The sequence below is a fragment of the Carassius auratus genome, chromosome 20 (genome assembly GCF_003368295.1).
Source record: "Carassius auratus strain Wakin chromosome 20, ASM336829v1, whole genome shotgun sequence".
Lineage (NCBI taxonomy): Eukaryota > Metazoa > Chordata > Actinopteri > Cypriniformes > Cyprinidae > Carassius > Carassius auratus.
Genome location: NC_039262.1, coordinates 18,428,970 through 18,452,544, shown reverse-complemented (window position 1 = coordinate 18,452,544; position 23,575 = coordinate 18,428,970). Strand labels below are relative to the sequence as shown.

At 38.2% G+C, this 23,575-nt stretch overlaps 2 protein-coding genes across 2 annotated transcripts in view; both read right to left on the bottom strand.

The window, feature by feature from the left end:
* Window positions 1-1,014: 1,014 nt before the first annotated feature.
* LOC113121102 (transcription initiation factor IIA subunit 1-like) lies at window positions 1,015-9,722 on the bottom strand. Its single transcript, XM_026291344.1, has 11 exons — window positions 9,474-9,722; window positions 7,614-7,715; window positions 7,363-7,519; window positions 7,195-7,270; window positions 6,453-6,484; window positions 4,866-4,880; window positions 3,521-3,675; window positions 2,637-2,738; window positions 2,288-2,539; window positions 2,004-2,093; window positions 1,015-1,289 (listed from the first exon to the last, which is right to left on the bottom strand). Exons 1-11 carry the CDS (start codon window positions 9,501-9,503, stop codon window positions 1,182-1,184), a joined length of 1,119 nt encoding a protein of 372 aa, XP_026147129.1. The 5' UTR covers window positions 9,504-9,722; the 3' UTR covers window positions 1,015-1,181.
* A 4,386-nt stretch (window positions 9,723-14,108) lies between these two features.
* Window positions 14,109-23,575, bottom strand: part of LOC113121101 (forkhead box protein N3-like) — a 33,936-nt gene continuing 24,469 nt past the window's right edge. Inside the window, exons 3-6 of the mRNA XM_026291342.1 lie at window positions 21,206-21,354; window positions 18,029-18,087; window positions 15,723-15,831; window positions 14,109-14,703 (exon numbers count right to left, since the gene is read on the bottom strand). Coding sequence (XP_026147127.1) covers window positions 14,226-14,703; window positions 15,723-15,831; window positions 18,029-18,087; window positions 21,206-21,354 — 795 coding nt within the window. The 3' untranslated portion in view covers window positions 14,109-14,225. The remainder of the gene's footprint in view (window positions 14,704-15,722; window positions 15,832-18,028; window positions 18,088-21,205; window positions 21,355-23,575) is intronic.

The window sequence follows — 23,575 nt, the reverse complement described above, 5'->3', positions numbered from 1 at the left end:
TTTACTCACGATTAGAAAAGCGAAGCTAAATGTACAGTTGGTAGGATTTGTTAAAGGCTCTCCCCCTTTAGACAAAGGACCTGATACCTAAATTAAATCTGAAAGGCACAAACAAGGAGAAAAAAAAGCCCCAACACTAGTCCAAGCCATTTCATCAAAAAAACGTACCAAAATGTATCGATACTTTCAACTGCTGAACATACAGACACAGCAAACTGTATGAGGGCACATCTTAAAAAGCCAGACTAAATACTATAAAACAAAAATAAAAGCACCCTAACAAAGCTCCACAGTGCACTGAATCAGGTGCTGAACTCCTCCTCTGAAAGGAGCACTTCTTCCAATAAAAGCACAGTTCGGTTTAATCAACGCTGCCCGAGCTTCAGGAATAAATACAAACTACTAGAAATGTGTAAAATAAGCCTGACCGCAAGTAAAGAATGAAGGGTGGCCTGACCGAGCACTTCATTGACACCTAACACAACAGCTTGCACACAAACACGCAGGACAACACGAGCTCTGTCAGAGCAGATCTTTAGTCAGAGTACAGTTAGAAAAATCCATGACGGACGTACAAACACGACAACAATTCGTGAGATCGACAATTTTGCACTAAATTTGCCGCTTTTCATTGGTATCTCTGCTGTTCAACATACAAAGGTCTAAAAACATAGCAATTACGGAAGGAAATTATGGGAACACAGTTGTTGGTTGCTTGTTTTAGTGTTAGTGGAAGGTGACAAATGGTGATGAAATGTTCCTTGTGTTGGACGATTCACTGGATTCAGATTACTGACCTAGCTACGGAAATTACCAACAAACGCGCGCGGCTGCAGTAGAAACTGGCCGTCTTAACACACCAGAGTCAATTTTAGACAGCGCCAGACGCTGAAATTGGTTTCATTCATCTGAGGGGCAAGAACATTGTTCTAAAAGAGAAGTTATGGGTCCTGTGAAACTCTACAGGTAAAAGGGCCATCTTAAGAGGGGGGGGGGTGGAGAAACAAACAAATCTCTTGGATGGCACACGCTATTTTCATGCCGCTATCATTTAAACAGCACAGTAGCACTGGGACGTTACTCTTCAGCCCCTGAAGTGGGAATCTCCTGAAATGTACAGTTTCAGGTCTCGATGTGTCTTGCCTTAAGAGTGGACAGTTCTGGGTTCAGTTCTTTACCATCTACCACTCTGCATCTCCAATGGCTTTGGAGAACACATAATCCCGCCCGTTCAGATTCATTATCCCGTCTTTCAGGTGAAATTTCCATTTGTTCTTACTTCTGTGAATCTGAAGCACAAGACATCGTCTGAATTTAATTTCATTGACCATAAAAAAAAAAAAAAAAGATAAAAAAAAGTTTGCATTACATTTCTAAAGGTTTAACATGTCAGTGACGAACCGTTTTGTATGCATTCATTTTGTTCCCTTCAAGTATGAATTTTTCCTTATGCAATGTCACATTTCACATACAGTAATATAATTTTTTTCAATACATTTCTATGTAATCATACACATGTCCAATTTCACTTTAACATTAAATAAAAATTCTATATTTTTGCATTTAATTTGCAGGTTATGGATTGTGACCGTTTAATAGTTTGTTTGCATTTAATGCCATTCCAGCTTCCGTGGCTTTTACATGGCGAAAAATATCATGGCTGAATTATAGCATGTTTTTATTAATTTTTGTAATTCATGTTATTTATTTTTGCTAAAAACCCAAAACTGTATTTGGCTCAACTCTGGTAAAACTATCTTCAAAAGAAATTTTAAGATAAAAAAAAAAAAAATTTAATTCTCATTTTGCCAGCACAGGTCACATTTATATATAAAACTGTGGGAATCTATACATTCTATGTAGACCCAGTTATTACCCATTTAAGAGAAACGTAATAAAAAAAAAAAAAAGTATCCCCGTTTATCATGGTTTAAAACCTTCAATCCAGAATAAACATGTATATATAGACTTACAAATGTGTTAACGCAAGTGACAATACTAACCTTGTCATACTGGCAAACCACCACGTTCTCAGTGTCGAACAGCTCCTGATCTTCCTCATCACTGACGTCATCTCCACTGTTCAATGGCTCCTAAATTAAAAGACAGTTTGTCTACTTGACAAGTCTATGATTGGACCAAACTAGACACTGTCCAGCACATAAATATCATTTATATACCTTTATATCTTTATTCATCTTCAATCAGTTTTGAATTTTATATACTCCTTTTATCAATTTACACTTTTAATGGATTTTAATTAACAATAGCACCATCCAAAGAGTACCTCCTCCACTTGACCATCTTCTGCACCATCTTTCTCTTTGTCTTCATCCTCGTCCTCATCATACTCGTCCTCCTCCTCTTCGTCCTCCTCTGAGGACGTGTCTCCTGCACCGTCCACCTGGAGCACCATGGGAGGTTGCTGCGAGGCCTGTGTCTGCTGTGGCTGTTGTTGCGGTGCCTGTGCTTGAGGCTGTGTCTGCGGTTGAGCAGCTCCCTGCTCCGGCTGCACAGCCATCGCTGCTGCCTGCATGACCTAAAGACATGCAACTCCCCTCAATACACGCATGCCTCATGCATTTTTCAGTATCGGAGACGCGTACTTTATGCTTGAGGTCAGAAGTTCTGCTGACCTGAGTGTTCTGCTGTACTTTATTTCCTGTGAGGACAATCTGCTGCGGCTGGATGATGACTCCGGTCCCCTGGGAAAGACCTCCCGGAAGAGGAGTCAACACCTACATGAAGAGAAACACACATTCACTGCACTTCGGTTCTCATACACAGATCAGTTGACTCCTCACCAAAAATAAAATAAAAAATAAGCTACAGTAAAAACCTGGTAATTGGTTAATGGTGAGTTTCCATACTACATATGGTGAAAATAGTAATAGATTTACTGGAACAATACTACTTAAATTTACTTTACCACTGGGATCTCTAAAAAGTATTATCCATTTTAAATGTTTCTTCAACATTAGGGCAGTTTTACATTATATGATAAATGCACCATGGTGTTTTTTGTATGACAATATTTTCAACTTCAGTATATTAGCACTTAGCTCAGTTTGTGAAAAAGCTACCTGTGACACATTCTGACTCATCACATGGCTCTCTTTATGTAGGTAAAAGGGTAAAATCACTTTACCACACAAGTATATTATATCATATTTACTTGCATGGTAATTAAATCTATGCAAAAAAAAAGAAAAGTAAAAATAGAAAAAGCTAATTACACTAAATGTTATCCATTGGAGTAACCCTGCAATAGCAAAACCTGCTCTACTTCCATCAGATATTTTCCAGTAAAACCATCCTCCATCAGTTCTGATATTGCATTTTAAACCAGACATGATCCGACAGACTTCTTGCATTGGTTGTCTATGATGAGGACCTCTGCTGACTCGGGAAACAAATCCCACTCATCAAGTGCATAGACGTAGTCAAAACACACCCTGCAGTGACAGAACTAGGACAAACGTGTCACTGTTGTGTGTTCAGTGAAGTATGAAGCACTGACCTGCTGTATGAGGGGAGCCTGCACAGCTCCAGGCTGCATCTGTGGCAGGACCTGCTGCTGCAACAACATTTGCTGCTGGGGCTGAATGAGGTATTGAGCTCCATTAGAAGCTCTGACCACCTGCAGGATCTGACCTGAACACACAGAGAGATGGGCTTTTTTTAAAGGCATTCACACTTGTGTTAACATGCAGATAGTTGTGAAAATGTAAACCGTGAACAACACAAAAGAGGGATGACAGAACTTGATTCTGTCTACCAGGAATTTATTGGATTGTAGAAAGAGGACGTTGCAAACTAAATGGATGATCAATGCGAGTGAAAGGCTGCTGGCCAGTTAAAATTATTAGCTTATTAAACAAAGCTTCCACAATAATGATGCAGGTTAAGGGGTGGATCAAAGAGAATCACAATGATATCCCTGATTTGAACTAGGCCAACTGATATATCACCAAGGCCGATATATCGGCCGATATTTGGCTTTTTTTTTTTATATATCAGCATCTGCCAATAAATATTTCTGCTTGGCCGATGTATTCGAGGTGACTTATTTTGACGGCACTGAGAACTCACATTCTCCTTGTTTATGGTCTAATACAGATAGAGGTCTAATAATCTGATAGAACGTTTAAACAAAAAGGCATTAATGTATACAAAAAGTATTATAACAAAGTATTATAAGCAAACATGTGTTTATATAATTTAAACAAATCTGAATGACAAATGAACATTTAAAATTTCACAAACATTGCAAAATCCAATTGTGGGTTCTTGTGAATTGTGTATGTGATCTGCATGATAGTGTGTTCTCTGTGTGATGGTCAGTCCGCTTTAATGCTACAAACTTGTTTTCAAATTATGATGCGCTTTATGCATTTGCCCACTGTCATATTACATGGTCTTAAATTACAAAAAAAAAAAAAAAAAATATATATATATATATATATATATATATATATATATATATATATATATATATATATATATATATATATATAGGCTTTCTATTGGCTATCATCACCCCTGCTTTCCAAGATATCAGTAGTCAAAAAAAAAAAAAAAGTACAACTTTAATTTCGGTCGACCACTATTTTGAACTACCGTACTTGCTCAAATAAAAATCTGAACCTTATTTACCTGAAATGCAGAATGTAACGCTTTATTAGAGGCAGGCCTTTATTTCTAATTCAATCCGTTTGATAAGTAATTGTTTTAAATAAACCGTTTTAAAGCTGCAGTTGGTAACTTTTGACGCTCTAGTAGTTAATAAACAGAACTGCTTGCGTCTTGCGGAAGAACATCGTAGCCGGAACTACTTCTCTCTGTTTATGTCTATGAAGAATCACAAAGGTACTGGGTTACTCCACCGCGGTACCCCCGAAGCAATCTAAAATAGTCAGAATATAAACACTTGTTATAGGTGCACCCTATATACATTATACATTTATATACATGTTTCTACATTTTAAACATAAACAAAGCTACGGACCGCAGCTCTGATTGGTTGTTTCTTAACGGGAGCGATGTATTTCTGCAAATGGCAATAGGACCACTGGGAGGAGCCAGAGGAGCTTGATTTTTTCACAGATTATCGGTCTCATATTCTACTGTCAGGACATAATGACAGGTTTAACAAATATGTAAAAAATATATTTTTACAAAAGTTACCTACTGCAGCTTTAAATTAAAAGCGATAGCGTTCCAGTGGACAGAGATCAATTGATTAAAATTAGCACATAATCAGTTCAGAATCAATCACCAAAGAACCAGTTCGGTTCAGATGCGCTGTGTTAGTCTGCTTCACTCTGAATCACGCATGCGCAGTATCATCAGATCCGCTGTTCTCGAATCCGACTGGTTCCTGACTCGAGAAATGCTCCGGCAGTGGGCGTGTACGTTCGTTATCTTGCTCTGCTGATTATCCACACACATTTCCCCTGGCCTTTATTGTCCGTGTTGACCACGCCCCTGGCCACTATAAGAGGCCCGGAGTTTATTTGACTACCGTTTTTTTTTTTGTTGCGGAAATACAGTACTTTTTTATTAATAAATTTGTCATCCAGACACTTTTCCACAGCAACCTCACAAACCAAGAGTTATGGTCAAAAATAACTTTGGTCTGATTATAGATTGCATGCTTTAAAGGGGTCATGAACTAAGAAAACAATTCCCTTGATCTTGACATTCTGTAAGAGGTCATTGTACTATAAAAAAAAAAATATCCCGCAAGTTTAAAAACCAAAACTTTGTCTAAAACAGCTTGTATTGAAGGCAGTCTGCCAAAACGACAGTTTGTGGAATGTTCTACTCTATGATTGACGTAATAGTGTGGCTAAACACTGCCTCCGCAGAAGATGATCAACGACTGCTTCTACATCACCGCCTGTTTAGCCCCGCCCACCACTTCACACAGGAAAATGAAGAGCGGCAAATGCAGCTCTATGCAGAAACCAGACAATACACTTTATCTGAAGAACTTTAATCTTAATGAAGGTCCAGACCGCATCAGTAAGACTCCTTTGTTCACTTCATTTTACTGCAGATTAGATTTAAAACAAGAAAACAGTTTGATGCAGGATATTCAGAAAGGTAGAAACTTAAAGACGATGCTGTGCTGACTACATTGAATCTGACAGTAATGTCACATAAGTGTATTACTGGAACACAGTTCATTGATGGAGCTGATTATCTGAATCAGGTGAGAGAGCAGAGCGTGTGCGGAGCAGGGGGACACGGGGAACCACCGCTTTAGAACACCGATTTTGGAACTTGTGAATCCATTAGAATCATTAGAAGACAATTGTGATTCAATTATGGAAGTGAAAAAGAATTTGATATGAATTCAAGTTATTTTATAGTCATCTTGAGGCCCCATGGTTGAGAACCACTTAAGATTTTAATGTCTTACCTTGATGAGTGATAAACTGTCCTACACCTGCGGGGTAAAGCCAAAGTTGTTGCTGCACTCTAGTGAAACAAAAGATTGAAACAAGAATTTAATCCACAAAGAACACGCATACATTAATGATCAGGTAGAGAGGGAGCGAGCACAATATCCTCGCTGGAATCTGCTGTGTAATCTAATTTGAAGTCGCCAGTTTTGTCTAAATCATTTTCTAGTAAGACTCCACTCATCTGTTCTCCTGCTGGCATTAATGCTGATCCTACAGAGCATTCACATGTACAGAAAACTACAACTGTGACTGTTGGTGGAGTGATGCTGGCATGTTCAGATTTGCATCAAAGTTGGAAAAATGAACAGTGATGCAGTCAACTCTACAGGCCCGTTCACACCAATGACAACAACATGGTATTAAAAAAAAAAATCATTCTAAATTTAAAAACCGCTATAATGCCATTGAGGAACAATAAATATCAATGGAATCACTTTCAGAAAGACTTCAACTCATTAAATGATAAACACCCCAACAGCCAATCAGATTCAATCCTGCTTTAAAGAGCTTGAACATTTAAAGCATCAGACAAACAACGCCCTTAACCCAAGCAAACAGAAACAACAGAGCTCACAATTTTCTGTTTGTGTGAACTCTGAACTTCAAACCTTAAATCAAGTCAATAAAGTGCAACAGTAACAAATTTTATTAAATGCATGAATCAAGCCAAAAAAAACATTAATTTCAAAATTCCAAACACTAACACGTGAATTAGAAGAACTCGACACTCACCATTCCAGCGCCGCTCATGTGCTGGAAAATCTTGGGATCCTGAACAATGACCTGCTGCGGAGTAGCTGAGAAGAGACACACAAACAGTTGGCTATTAGATATTTACTGGATCTTATTTCATTTCTAAGAACACGTGCATGTCCGGAGCAGGCCTCACGCTGCTGCACTGAAGGCAGGAGGACTTGCTGTGGTTGGGTCTGTGGTTGCGTCTGCTGAGCTTGTTGGGCTTGCTGCTGTTGAGCTTGAAGAGCCTGCTGCTCCGCCGTATGAAAACCCTCCACCGCCTTGGACTGCATCAGCTTATTCTCCCACAGCTGCTCAGAAACAGAAGAGCAGCAAAATGCAGGTCTGAATAAACCATCGATCCATGCAGCATATTAGTATTCATCGTAACATCAAACATCTTACCGTTTTCAGCTCCATCAGCACCTGTTCATCCACTCCTTCATCCAGGAAAAGCTCTCGGACTTCACTGATGACATCCTCCATCACTGCTCTGTACACTTTAGGCTACAATGAAAGCAAACATACTGAAATAACTTCTTACTAACGAATTACAATATATTACAAATCAATGTAATAAATTAATAATTGGTCCAGAATATCAATTAATATAATTGGTTTACAAAGTGGACTAAAATAAAACTGACTTCTGTATTGAACAAAGCATTAATTGTCAATGTGATTCATGATGAGCCAAGAAACAAGGATTTAAGATGATTTGGATTGAACTGCGAATTTGACAAATGAAGAAATTTTTTATTTTTATGATCTCATAACAGAAGTTGTTAAAAAAATAAGATGCATTTATGTTCACAGTTTGGCTTCATGACAACTACCAAAAACATTTACGGTTTAAATCTTTTTCAGGCAAACATTACTTTTTGTATCATCTGTAAATTATTGACATTTTTTAAATACATAAATATATTTTGTTTCTAACACACTTTGTTATTTAGTGGAATCATGTCTGCAACAAACTGAACCGGGACAAAACATAATATAAAGTAGTAAACATCAAATGTGTGCCTAGATGTGGAGAGTAAAGAGGGTAAAAACACACGTCAATGATTTGAGGGAACACCGGGGATGACGTAATTACGCAAAAATACTGGATTGTTTTTCAACCAACTCTCGGAAACTGAAGCGTTCAAAAGAACCGATCTCATTGAGTCTGACTCCCCAATCACCATTTGGTAACCGGGTCGAAGTCAAAGCAAAAAATAGACACACACTGCGTTCAAGTAACGCGTCCATAATGGCTGCTTTGTCCATAAACAGCGCGTGCACCACGGCCAAAATGAAACGATATTCAAAACACACGCACTTCCGGAATGAGAAAGCAAACGTCTTTCTCTACCCAGAAACCACATCGCTATGGCGCCACTAATACACAGTTTCTCTAAAAATGAAAACAGGCAGCGGGCTCGCGGTCTGCGTCGCGTCTTGTCCGTCGGCTCACTATTTAAAGCGCGGTCTGGTGTTTATATGCAGAGCCGGTGACGTAGCGCCGAGTAGCACCTTCCCATCCCGGGCCGACTATATTAGAGCCCCGGTATGGCTGTATAAAACCGGGCGTCTGAGAGAAGGAAGGTCAGAGGCGGAGAGAGACGCAGACGGTAGCTATGGTGAAACATTGTAGCGCTCCGGCTTCCGTGAACGGGCTTTCTTGTGGAAATCGGGTCGTGTTTGGGTTTATATGCAGGGGACTCGGTAACATTGGGGGTCGTGTAACGTTACAATTCGTTAAAATGAGATTTTGTGATATAACGTAGCTTAGAAAGGCTTTCGTTGTAACGCGGGTCAACGAACAACACAATTCGGCTCTTATTTGAAATAAACGCAGATCTGTTGATTTTTTTTTGGTGTAATTTCAGACTCCAAGGGTGCTTTAGTAACAGACTGTAATATATCGAGTTAACTACACGAAGAATGCGAGCAAACAGGTTTTATTTTCCGCATCAAACACAGCTTTTTATACGTAAATGTACCCAAGTCCTTGTTAGTTTAGCACTTTAATGCGCTTTTTCCAACACATAATAAAGCTTACTGCAATGGATCAGAGCCACTGTTTTCTCCCCATCAGCAGACACTCACACACACTTCCCTACAAAGAGCTCAGATGGATCAGATTGTGTGTGTACGTGTGCCTAATATGTTTTATTATTGAAAATGCCAAGTGTGGGTTTGGTTTAAATGCGCTGCGTCTAACTACAATGCTTGGACACGTGTGTGATTAGGAGTATGAAGGCGTTTTCTGATCCTTACCACTTGGTTCGAGTTAGCCGAGCTCGCCATTATGAGCGGAAACAAACACACCACGACTATCAAGCAAGAACCCCAAAAACCATTAAAAAAAGCACAGAAACACCTAAAACGTTTAAAAAGTTGCCGATTAAAGTTTCTGGAAATAAAAACACAGCGGTTTACGGTCTTATTCACAGTCCCAGGGCTGCCGCTCCCCAGCCGTCCGTCTTCTCCGGTCCTCCGCCTTTATATACGGAGCTGCGCGAGACACAGGGCAGGGTCAAGCGGGTGCTGTGCGAAGTATCGCGAGAGTTTGACGCGGTCTTACATCGAACGCGACGGGGTTAGTCAGCAGACCCTGGATCAGCCCTTCTCTATGGAAGAAGCTGTAACAAATCCAGCCGATATATCTTTAAGCTTTATGTTTTTAAAAACGAATTTAAACTCTCAGGAGTCGCTCTCTCATAACATCAAAGTTTGCCTCAGGGTTATGCTTAAATTGCACAATTAACACAAGATAAATGATTAAAGCAAGCTATGGTGAAATGAATAGTTAGTCCCTGAAGGAGTTATCATGTTGTTCACCACAAGAGAGCGATGTGTACCACTCCATAAGAAACTACTAGTTCTTATCTTAAAATGTATTTTAATCATTCTTTTTCTTGTGTTTTGACTAACAGTGTCAACATTCTTGGAGATAGATATTTAAAGACGTTTACTCCTACAGGGAAGTGAGTTACTAGCCTACCTCATTAGAAAGTTAAAGAGTGGATTGCCTACACTCAGATCTTTTCTTCAGGTTTTAGGTGCCTTTACACAGAAGCCTTAAGGCTCAAAATTCAGTGTAAAGATACTATGCCGCATAAATACAGACTAAATTATGCAGCTTGTACCCACGTCAGCACTTAGTATCAAAGGCAGTTTATGCTATGCATTTATGCCTCCTCTGGGAAGCGTTAAACACCTAAATTAAATCACACATCAGGTGAAGCTCCTGTGCCACTTGAATGCAAAGCTGGTTTTAGAAGATAAATAGAAATGATAGAGTTCATGTTTGCCAGGAGTATGGCAATGGAGTGTCAACATCATGGAATGTATTAAAGGAGTAGTTTACCCAAAAATGAAAACTTTAGTGTTTACATACGATTCTGTGAAATATAAGTGAATGAAATTCATATAAACTGATGACACCCAAATTATGTATAAATAAATGATCCAAATAAATTATATAATTGTGTGTGTGTGTGTGTATATATATATCTATTAGTTTTGCTTGTATGCATATTTCAGACAAGTCCCCTTTTCACTGGAGAAAGAAATTTTATGGATAGAGGGTTTTGTTTCTTTGATATTTAATTCACAAGACATTAATTGATGAACTTGAGTGGTGTGGATTACTTGTGCATTATTGTGATGGTTTTATCAACTTTTGGGACTCTCATTCTGACGGCACCCATTCACTACAGAGGATCTACAGACGATCAAGTAATATAATGCCAAATTCTCTTTAAATGAATTTCACTCACTTTCATTTCACTTAATCTAAAATGAAACACTCTCTATGCATTGTTCTCTCTGAAATTTTAGGCCTGTCTTTCGAGCAAGAAAAGGCACTCAAAATGAAATGTATTAAAGGTATAAAATACAGCTGTAGTGTTTTACTCATAAAGACTCAACACAAAGACTAATAAAATGTATCAAGCACAGATTGCTTGCTTATGGCTCCTGGAGTTGCATAGCAACAGAGATGGGCTAAAGTGAGCTGGTGGCTGCTGATTGAGCCTGGATTGCCTTTAGTTATGAATTTTCTATAAAAGTGATGATGTATAATATCAAGACAACCTTGCCAGAATGTTAGAAAAAAAAAAATAATAATAATAATAATGTAATATGATATAATATACATTTTGCTATCAGCTGAATTACCACTGAAAATAAATAAATGAAAACGACTCGTCATTTAAAACTCTGATATTTTTATTATTGCAACTGGAAGACAATACATTACATAAACATTATTTGAAGTTTCAGGAGAAATATGTGAAAAAGTAACAACATGATGTGACATTTATTGTCATACAGACGACGTGGTTATTTACATGTGTTGATGAAATAGTTTGATCTTGTTCTTTGGCAATATGATTGCACACCAAGGAAATAGACCGCTTTATACTCGTACAGCATTGGCATCTGAGTGTATTGAAAATAGACCTGGTCAAATACATATTCATCATGATTCCACTGTGCTCTAAAAATCATACCGGACCACTTACGCAAGTACAAGGATGAAAACATATTTGGCAAAAACAAACATCAACAACACTGACAAAACCCTTATATTACTTCACACATAATTTCAGAGGCAGTGAATGTTTTCAACAATTCATGCATACTTTTCTCCCCCTTTTGTCTTATATGGATTTGTATGAATCTTAGCCATTAAATCAGATGTTTTGGGTACACAAAACAAATGGCATATTTTGGGACTGGAATCACTTTCAAGCAAAACAGCATAGCAGCAGCTTATTGCCTATATGTGGATCAAATAAAGAAGGGCCATCCCACTGTACGTCTCTAATTTTACATCGTACTCACACTTACAGTGCCGCTCCATCACTAAACCCCCTGCCTAAGACAACAGTCCTATCTTACTATTGAAAAAAGTGCTGAAATGTTTAATTAATATATCTGTGCTCAGCTCCCCCTGGGGGACACATGACATTCAGAAAGCGATTCATACATAGAGGATCCATTGGTGCGATGCTCAATTTCTTTAAATCTTTTCAAAAGAAGCAGCAAACTAATCTACATTTTTATTTTTGAGTGAACTATTCCTTTTAAGATGACTGTAGGACCCCCGTGCACACTTGGACATTCAGATTCACAGATTTCGAGGGTTGGAAGCAAAAAATAAAGGAAACAGACAAGCCAAGGTCAGTAGCGAAGTATCGCGCCAATAAGGGATTATCCAAAAGCCAATTCTAATTCCTTGTCAAACTATTTCAGTACAATTTATGATATCAATGCTGCAGACTGCACAATGAAAATGACCGAGTATGGAACCGGTACAAAAGGACTGAAGAGACATCCAAGCACATCAACTAAAGGCAGGCACAACCTTAAAGGGTGTACAGAGTGATAGGTCATCCAACACTGATTATTAACAACATTTGAACACTTACATCGATGAATTGAAAAGGACCACCAAACAGAGGACCACGAAAAAGGCAAAATCAGTTTCACCTGATATTCAATACAAGGCAGATCTGTTCATAAATGGGTTTCCGTGAAGTCTCTTCCTTTGGAAGAGTTGTCTGCCGCAGAAGAGAAATACAGCTTTAAAAAAGAAAGAGTCAAGAAAGAAACCTACGCTTTTAGAGAAGCCTCTCTGTTTTCTTGTAAGAAAATAAGCCATGCCTCATGCTAAATATCTATCTTACATTATCTTTCATTTAGAAAAGAAAATACTTCTTTCTTATGTACAAGCACCCATGCAATATAACTGAAAACCAGGCAAAAACTGCCTTCTGTGGGAGTAACTTTTTACAGTGTTATCCTGACAGGACAAATTGCTTGGATTGTGATGAAGATTACATTTTTTTTTTAAAGAATCTTAAAAAACACCAACATTTGGCAACACAATAGGCATTCGTGACACATTGCTTCATTGGATTAGTTTTAGTGTGCTTCAAATAAGACCTAACTGCAGAAATGTTTTAAATACCAGGCATGGAATATTGCATTTGACCTTTACGTTTGTTATCCACTGGACACAGGTCATTTTATACGAAACATTTACTGCTTAATAAATAACTGGGTCACTGACTTATTTCTTGACATCATGTGGTGTCACCGTTAATTACACAAATATTTTCCTTACACCTCAAAAAAAATGTAGTCTCTGAAAAAACGTTTTTCAAATTATGATTTTTTTTTTTTTTATGAAACATGTGTCATAATTTGGCAAATCATCTTTAAGTCTCATAGACACAATCATATGAGTTTGATGTTGTTGTTGCATGACATGACTTTGATTTTGCAGACCAAAAATAGATCGTTTTAAACTATTTCATTATTATAATATGACTTTAATAAAATACTATTATTTTTAAAGGAATAAAATGTAATGCCATATTACTTTTAATGAGTACAGCTGTATCAAACAGACATTTTTAACTGTATGCCTCAAAAACTGCCACTATTAATACAGAAATTAAACCATGCCCATCACAAAAAAACCTCAGTATGTATGAACTACGTATTATTAAATCAATCAATAAACCCAGACCAAGACAACTGAGCGTCACGTCACTGACCCAGATATTCATCAGATGTTATTTTGTAATATAGGTTGGTATCACTATTTTCTGAACCAATTATTGGCTTTAACAAGTGTGCATGTATTAGCTGCACTTTCATCAACAGGTTTCATATCTTTGGCACACTTGAGAGCAGCTTTCTGATGTGAACTAGAAGGATTGCTACAACATAATTAGTTCATCTCAATTGTTCGGTAGGCTTGATGAATTAAAAGAAAAAACATTTTCACTCAAATGACCCAAATTTTACTATGGCTTTTCTCCCTCTTCACACACACACACACACACACACATTCACACAAAACAACATGAACATGAGAATCTTTCACCCTGGAAATCAGATTTGACAAGGGACAACAGTGATTTTATTGATATTGCAACAACTGACTAGAATTCACCTGATATCCTGGAACAGAAGTATTTAGATCTGTGTTAACGGGATTTTCGTTCATTGCTAATCATCGGCTTCCTCTTTCAGCTCTTTCTTGCATGTACGCAGAGTGTTTTTATTCACGCCGGAGTGCACGCCGGCCAGGTGAAGCAGCGACCCCGCCGCCTCCTTCATCTCCTCGTCCTCCTCCTCTTTGACCAGGAGTTTTTCCGCCCGTCTCTTCTTCAGGGGAAGCGTGTCGCCGGGGGTCCGCAGGTGACCTTTGGTCCACAGCAGTCTTCTGCGCTGGAGCAGCTGGGAAGGAGGTGGTGTGGCGTCCAGCGGGAAGTCTTTTTGCTCCTCCTTGACCTCAGTGAGTGTCACCTCCTGACCGGGGCTGTAGACAGAGAGGGAACCCTGAGTGGAGGAAGAAATGTCCCCCGTTGTATTTAGGGACTGCGAGCTGCTGTATGTGTGGTCCTCCTCCTGATCATCGCTGGGTGGAGGAGAGTCAGAGAGCAGGCTGTTTTTACCCCGTGTCAGATAGTCGCCCAGGGCTGATCTGTTAAGAAGCCAATCATTATTAAAGTTACACAGATGCTATTCTTCAATATGACTTGCTGTGTATTCAGGGTATATATGGTGTGTTATGTTATGGCAGGTAATCAATCAATGGCTGATATTACAATTTGAAATATAATATTATATATATATAGTATAAGACATGATTATTCAGTTTGAGATTTGCTAAGAGCACTATTCTATGGAAGCCTGTTACTGCTAATGAATATATATATTTAAAAAAAACTATCTTTTTGACTTTATAACTCACAATTTGAGTTTGTATCACGCAAGTATGATTAAAAAAAGTCTTAACTATGAGATTAAAAAGTCACAATAACATATATATATATATGTATATATATATATGTATATATATATATATATATATATTTTTTTTTTATTATTATTATTATTATTTAGTGGCGGAAATGGGCTTCCATACTATTCAGTAAGCATTAGATGCACTGTAAATTTAATAACATGGAAAACAGTCATATACATTTAAAAAGACCATTTTTTTAAATGTAATTTTCTAACATTACTTCTCACTTTAAGCACATATCTAACACAATTTTGTAAGGTTTATGTCAAAAAAATATGTACAAACATTTTAACAAGACAAAATGCATTTTGTGTTTTCTTTTAAACCCGCTTTGCATTTGCATTTTATTATGTAAGCTCCATTTATATGGAGCTTGAATTGAAATTGAATTGAATTATATGAATTAAAGACAAGAAAAATATTATTTATTCACTATTATAGTAATTATTAATATTCTATAATTCAATTTTAGTTTTATGTGCTTTTGCCATTTTTATTATTGTTAAGATCTCTATTTAACTTTCATTTTTGTTTATATTTATATTTATTTTATTTATTTTTTTGTACTTCAAACTCAATTTCTCTTTTATCTAATATTTATATTTTATTTTCAATTATTTTCTTTTTTTCAATTACTAAAAAACTATTTCAACAGTTGAATAAACAACAACACTGATGGAGCAGGATATAGTTACCTCACGGCTGTGGTCCTCTTGCTCACAGGACTCAAAGGAAGGGGTCTGATAACCGGAAAGAGCCCCTGAGCAGCCACCCGTGAGCTGTGCTGTATCACTCTCTGAGGAACTGTGAAAAACAAACCCCAATTACAACACAGAGAAAATATATCCGACTGGATTACATTCCTCCTGTTTACATTACATTACTTCCCATTTCTGTAAGATATTTATCAGTGATATAGATGTTGTATGAGCAAAACAAATGCTCAGAGAGCAGCATAAACTGCATGTTCGACAGCAGAACATGTAGTTTATGCTGCTCTCTGAGCATTTGTTTTGCTCATACAACATCTACATCACTGATAAATATCTTACAGAAATGCTTAGGAGAACTGAAAAAAAAACAGCGGTTCTCAACCTTTTTTCTCTCATTATCCACAGTCTTGAAAACTTGTATGAATGAGTGAATTTAAAATAAAACAGAAATGACAATTGCGGAGGTAAGAAAACGTGATACATTAAAATGTCAATTTACATCTAGAATTGTAACCGTTTTTAGGTCAAACTGAGCTTATTTGAAACCAAGTTAAGCTATTTTAAGGGGCCTTTGGAATAGTGCTGACGCCCTCTAGTGGCTCCTGGTGCCCTGGTTGAGAACCACTGCCCTAAAAGATCTGAAGAACATCACCCTGAGAAAAATCATCACCTGAAAATGAAAATCCTGTCATACGTTCTTAAAACAAAAGCTATCGTATGCCTTTAGAAGATTTGGAATGTAGTATGCAAGTCATATGAATTACTTTAAGAAGGTGCTTTCGGGCGCCGTTCTGCATGAAAAAAGAGCAGCCTGAACATTCTGTTAAACTTTTCAAAAAAAAAAAAAAAAGGGGGGGGGGGAATCATTTGTATTTGAAACAAACATGAAGGTGAGTGGAAAGTAGCACGGACACATCATAAACCATTTCACCAGAAATATTAACTGACATTATGTTTCGACATTAAGGTCAGTAATAGTATTCAATCCACTGCTACTGGTTTCACAGCAGACAAAAAAATGGAAAGTGAATAAATGATGACAGAAGTTTCATTATTGAGTGAACTATCGCTTTAAGGGCCACGACAAGAAGAGCCTTCGCAGGTGTCCAGCCACTCACAAACTGTAAGCTAGGAGCAAGATTAAGTGAAGCAGCCTTCAGCTGAGAGTGTCCGGTCCAGCAGTTGACACACACACACACACACACACACACATAAAGACATTGACATCACTCAAATGTGTCTCAAATCACTCAGACACTTTTCACAGGCAGCTCTGCCTCCATTATTCCATTATCCAGAGCAGACGAGAAGGAGAGAGGAGCCACTACAGACAGATAATGTATCCATTTCCTTCCATTTAGCTGCTCGCGGTGGAGTGGAAAGAGAGCACCCTGATTGGAATCAAATGGACATTTAAACGGCAGGGACACCAACAGGGAGTGAAAGAGAGAGAGAGACAAACAGATGGACTGAAAGAGAGATGAAGGAGCAGTTGTGGGAAATGAGATATTCCCAAGATATTACAAAGGTAATCCGTAGGTGCAATGCAGCTATTTGTGCGATAAAGAGTATTTTTCATTTATTTTATAAATCACAGTCAAGGATCTCTTGCGTGGTGCTTTTACAGGGCACGTGAAATCACGTTTCTTTCCTGGTTTGTCATATTTCTTATTAAAACTGAAAGTTTGAGTGAGACTTATTGGATTTGTTTTAATAAGCTACTGTAGAAGGCTAAGTTGCAACCATGAATATTTTATTTGCTGGATGGTGACAGGTGGTATTAGGAGGTGGGTTATTTTATTGTAATTATTTAATTGGACAAAAATCTGTGTATTACAGGATGAGTCATCAATATTTTTGTTCTGTTTTATTGTAAGAGACAAACTGTAAATTTTAAAAAAGTACATTTTTTAAATACAAATTAACATTTATTCAGCAAGGATGCATTAAAGTGATCAAAAATGACAGACATGTCCATATATTTGTAAAATTTCTATTTCGAATAAATACTTTTCTTTTGAACCGTCTAGTCATTAAAGACCAAATCAGCATATTAGACTTATGTGAAGACTGGAGTAATGATACTGAGAATTCAGCTTTAATATCATGGGAATAAATTGCATTTTAAAATATATACATTTTTTAAATCATACTGACCCCAAACCTTAGAATGGTAATGTATTTTCACTTTGGCTAATTTATCAACAGCGAGGAGTACATGACTTTTGATTATAATGTAGTCTTTAAAAAATAGATTAGAAGAAATGACAAAAATATAGGACTTTTACCTTGTAAGAGCACTCCTCCATTCTTTCTGAAGAGTGGACTTCCTGGCCATAGTGGAGGACTGAGGGTCATAAACAGAGAGCGAGAATGAGAGAGAAATTCCAGATACTGTGAAAATGATAATGAAAAAACGTTTGTTTTATGAACTTCTGAAATCCTAGTCAAAGTCAGATAAAAACAGGGGAGGAAACTAAGTAAATGAGATCGGATGGTGTGGAATGCAAACTGGAGCCTGAGAGGTAGAGCAAGAATCGAATTAAACTAGTACAGACTTTCTGGCGAGGCTTGCAAATCCCATTATTTACCATGATTACTCATTATAGACTGTCCAAGAGCAATGGATCCAAATGGCTTGTTCTTCCAATAACAATCGCTATGATCCTTTAAACTTGGACTGACTCGCTCCTTTAGTCCTGAAATCCGATCCACAAACTCACCATGTGCATCACTTTTTTAAATGATAGGAACAGCAGGGGGTGTTAGATTCACAGATGAGCAGACTGACATCACTTTAATCATTTACCTTATAAAATTGATCCCACCTTCATAAAATGTACAATTTATGAATGAAGTATGAGCGGTTCTAATTGCATAATAAATGCATTAGTATGCCAGTGGATGGATTAAAGAACTATATATCAAAAATCAATTACAACAACTATACAGTATTAAAAAAACAAATACTTTGAGTAAAGCATAGCCACTCAATACAACACACATTAAAGTCGGCATGAAATAACAATTCACCCAATCTTATTTGTAAATGCATGTTACTGAAGTGATGGTAGTCCTCACAAAGTCTACAACGTCGCCAAGGCTCACCCCAATCGGCCTGACAAGGGCGCTACAGCGGTCAAAAGTATGAAATCTCTCATAACTCCTAAATGGTTAATAACAAACTCAAGTGTCTTAGGTCGGAGACACACTGGATGCGTGGCGTTTCTGCTGCATGTCAGTTGTGTGGCGGATGCTTTGCATTTTCTGTGTCTTTACACACCAGAACCGTGCCTGAGGTGGCGCTGGCATGCTGCTGCTGCTGCTGTAGGTGACCGCCGACAGACCAGGCTCTTGTCTTCATGACAACAATTTCAACTTTTACACACCTACACCTTCATGTTAAGCATAAATATAAAGCCTACTGTTAAAGGAAACCATCAACAGTACTGACGGAAAAATAGACTATGTTTGACATGTGCAATATTTGAAAATCGATAATTATTATTATTTTATTAATTTATGTCAACCTATAGACTTTCAAACATCAAAATGTCATGAATTAATATGCATTTGTTTACAAAATGACATATAAACACACTTTCCTATTCTATTTTGCCTGGAAACGCTTCCAACATGCTTGCGTGTCGTGTGAAAAATAGGCATCGGTTCTATTTCTAGCATGCGCGCGTCTCACGCAGGCAGTCTGCAAGCTCTAACCTGTTAACATGGGAGCCGAATTATATATATATGTGTATGTATTGTAAGATCTAGACGACGAATCATGACATGTGATGGCATAGTAGTGGTGTCCCAATCCTTAGGGGAATATTTTCTCCCCTACCCGTTGACACTCCGTTTCAAGGGTAAAGGGGAAGGGGTAGGCGGAGGGGTAGGGGAAGGGAAAGGGGTATAAAATAGAATTGCGATCGGGCCTAAACCTACTTGGACCATCTAAATACCATGTAAAAATATTAAGCTATCATATTTCCACAATGTAAAACAAAAAAAATCCATCCTATTTAAACTAAAATGCTTTACTTCAGTTGCTGCCTTGAATTTTTTTGTATTAGTATATAAGAAATTTCAACTTAAATTACATTAAACCAACTTTTTAAAAACATTGCTCAACATATTTTGATGAGTTAAAGTAATGTAAAAGCATAAGCTGCAATAACTTTTTTTTTTTTTTTTTACAGAAAATACATTTGGAGTATCAGGTTTAATGGATGGATGGATAAGGTATTTATATAGCTATTTACAATCATATGAAGTAGATATCTCCTCAACCACTACCAATGTGCAGCATCCACAGGACAACGACGCCACTGCTTTTACCACACACCAGTCACAGCTGGAGAGGAGAGAGTCATAGAGCCAATCAAGTGGAGAGCCCATGATTGACAAGGTCCAGTGGAGGGAATTTGACTAGGAAACTGGGGATACACCCCTACTCTTTACGAGAAATGCCATGAGATTTTTAATGACCACAGAGAGTCAACTTCTCATCCAAACGATGGTGCTTTTTACAGAATAGCATCTCCGTCACTATACTGGGGTGTTAGGAGCCACAACTGTGTAATTTAATATACAAACTTTTACAAAGCAACTGACTATCATTACCCAAAAGAGAACTAGAGACCACAAAACTACCGAGAGCAGCTCCTTCATCCAACAAGAGGAAAAAAAATCAAGGAAAAAGCAAGCAAACAGCCACCTGAAATCTTCTGTTGCTATGGAGTTTAGTGTTGCTAAGTCTATAATGTGTTTCTTAGCACTAACTGTCTGTCCTATCTCTGTTGTTTCTTCTTCTTCTTTTGCCAGAAAAATAGCTTTGTGCTACTGTTCCACCTGTCTTATGCATGTGTTGCCATGGAGGTACTCTGGTCGTCACAGCAACAGCAGAGGAGAAGAAACGACTCAGGAAGGGCATGTGCCGTTTCTTTACATCCCACAGATTCCCCAGAGGACCATGTCCAGTGGCTGACAGAGTGATCAAGAATGAGTGAGGAATTGACCCAAAACCCTCACACACTGGATCAATGTGTTCTTCCCAGGAAGGTCATAAGAGAGGACACCAAAAAAAAAACTTGTATGTCATCTTTCTTCTCTTCGGGTTCCTATCTTTCTCTTTCTTAAAGATAAAGAGAAGATTTGTTTAATCCAAAGCTCTTGTATGGTTAAATTGATTCAAGCCATGGTAAAGTTAACGTCCTCTCAGTCACATTCCACACTAAGACCGTTTTTTGTGCTCATGCACTTTTATTTAGAAATGGAAAAGTCTGGACTAGGATTTTCAGGGCCACACAAAATGGAAAGTGTGAATGAAAGTACCAGAAGAAAACAAACCGCCAAACAGGAAAAAAGTAATAACTGGTAGGTGCAAAGGAAAAGGAAAGAGAGGGAAAAGAAATGGATGGCCAAAACGAAAAACAAAAAACCTGGGTGATAAATTGAGGCGTTACCTGTGGTATTGCTGAGGAGAGGCAGACGGGGAGGTAGAAGGTTTTGGAAGCCGAGGGGAATACGGATGATATGGAGTCTTCTTCAGCGCCTGAATCAGATTGTGTCTGTAGTCAGGATCAATAGACCAGAGAGAACCCTTTCCTATGCTCTGAAATACAAAGAAGACAAAGTACTGTCATGATACATCATTAATCTTTCGATATCTGTATCAAGATTAATATTATTACGAGATACTTTATAGCAAGGGTGGGCCACTCTGACACTCTAGATCCACTTTCCATTAGAGTTTAGCTCCAACCCTAATCAAACACACCAAGGCAAACCAATCAAGGTCGAAGCTATAGGCAGAAGAGTTTGATTTGGGTTGGAGCTAAGGACCATCCCAAGAGTGAGGTGAACCTCGACTGCCAGTGTTGTGGACTCACTAGTTACGCCATTAAGTAAATTAATAATAATAAAAAAGTAACTAATCCATTACAGAAAGATTGTATGGTTGCTTGCACACTGAGTTCACAGAAATTGGTGGTCTTTTTTTTTAAAATATGTGGCTCTAGCATCAAATTAAGCCACTGAAATCCTGAAGTAAACTTTGAATCGTTGGTTATAATCCTGCTGCCCCTGAGGGTGAATGCTCCTTCCTGTCTCTATGTCAAGATTGGATGGCCCCAATATTTCCTTTCTTTTCCTCCTTTTAAGAAGCGAGAGGACAGCAAAATCATCCTCACTGCTTGAAGACTCCATTTAGTACTGTTCTGCAGACTCAGTGTGCAAGATTTCGGTGCGTGGCAATTTTTTTTTAGGATGACGAATACGAAAAAAATGCATACTACAATTTCAGTCTCAGTGTGCAAAGACCTTTACTTGCAAGGTGGGCTAAACTAAAATTGGTGCTAAAGTCTTAAACAGCCCTACTCTAAACGCAGATTTGAATTTAGACTCACTTTAGCCTGATGCTATCAAGGACTTCAAAGTTTATTTTGAAATAAACTGTACATCATCACCGAGTACATTTTTGCGAAGTACTGAGAAAAAGCGGGGAGGAGGATTAGACCTAGCACTCGAGACCCTCGTTGTCTAGTGAATAAAGAGGCACCTTTAAAACTGCCTCAACGGGCAACACTGCCATATATTTTTAGATCAAAGAAGCTGTTCTCCACCTAATTAAGCTGTCTGCCCTCCATCGGGGGCTTCCAGGGCCACATTTCACTTTACCAAAAACACAACTCACAAGGCATGAAATTCAACCCGTGCTGCTTTGATCTCAGTTCTCGTATTAAGCACAAAAAAAAGTGAGACGGGATGATGAAAGCACTCTGATATTTCCGTAGTTACAGAACAGCCGCTATAGCAATGATCAGCAGTGTTTACCGACACACTACACAAGGCAATTAAGGGAAAGGTTTGATTAGACGGGCCGACAAGCTGCCAATTGCCAAAAGGTTGGGGGAAGTAACTTTATTTCATGTATCTGTGTGTGTTTGTGTTTTCCACACTGCTGGAGGAGCCATTGGCCCAGCGTGCCGCTTCCACCCGGGGTGCAGGATAATTCAAATACACTCCCTATGACTTCATTCATAACTTCCCCCACCAGTCTTCCATCTGCCCTCAATTATCTATCAACACGCCTGCAAAACAACAATTGACGTACATCATTCACCAGCTCCGACACGGTATACAGCTCCAGCTCACCTGCCTGCCAGAGCCACCAACCCCTCTCTACAGGAGACAGAGGAGGAGCAGACATGCACCTGTGGTTTCACCGGTCTCCATGGCAACAGGTAGAAGAGAGGGATGGTTGGAGGGTTTGGCATGAGTATCTCAGTCTACATGGAGACAATGATGGCGCTTTAAAACCAGCCCAGACCCAAGTGCTAATCTTTCCCGACCGTAGTGAATGAGGAAAGCAGATCTCTGCCACAGACTCTACGCTCAGAGAGCCAGAATACATGATTGCCTATGTTTGAAAGAGAGGGTTTCTACTCATGGCTTATGAAGAATACACACATTTCCATGACTTTTAAAAGGGTCAAATCATGGAAAACTGGATTTTCCACTTTCGGAAACTAAGCTGCAATAATGGCTTCTTCAGAAATCCTCATGGTTCTATTGACACAACCTCATTTAGACATGACACCCTATATATTATATTAATGCTTATTCAGTATTTAAGTCAACCCTTGTATGAAGTGCAACCTGCTCAAAGAGAGGAGTCAAGGTTTGTCTGGTTAGAAGTCCCTCCTGCAGCAATCACTATAAAAAAAATGTACTGTAAAGAAAGAAAGTCTCATGGTGAACCAAAGCCCTTTATAAGCAGCTTTTAAATATTAAGATATATAAAAGATGCACAGTGTCACTCACACAAACACTAA

What these genes read in the sequence shown, in the direction of transcription:
- LOC113121102 (XM_026291344.1), bottom strand. Translation starts at nt 9,503, where the DNA reads ATGGCGAGCTCGGCTAACTCGAACCAAGTG. An exon ending in CCTGCCTTCAGTGCAGCAGC is followed by an intron (nt 7,271 to 7,362) that starts GTGAGGCCTGCT and finishes GTCTCTTCTCAG; the next exon opens with CTACTCCGCAGCAGGTCATT. An exon ending in AAGATGGTCAAGTGGAGGAG is followed by an intron (nt 2,094 to 2,287) that starts GTACTCTTTGGA and finishes CTTTTAATTTAG; the next exon opens with GAGCCATTGAACAGTGGAGA.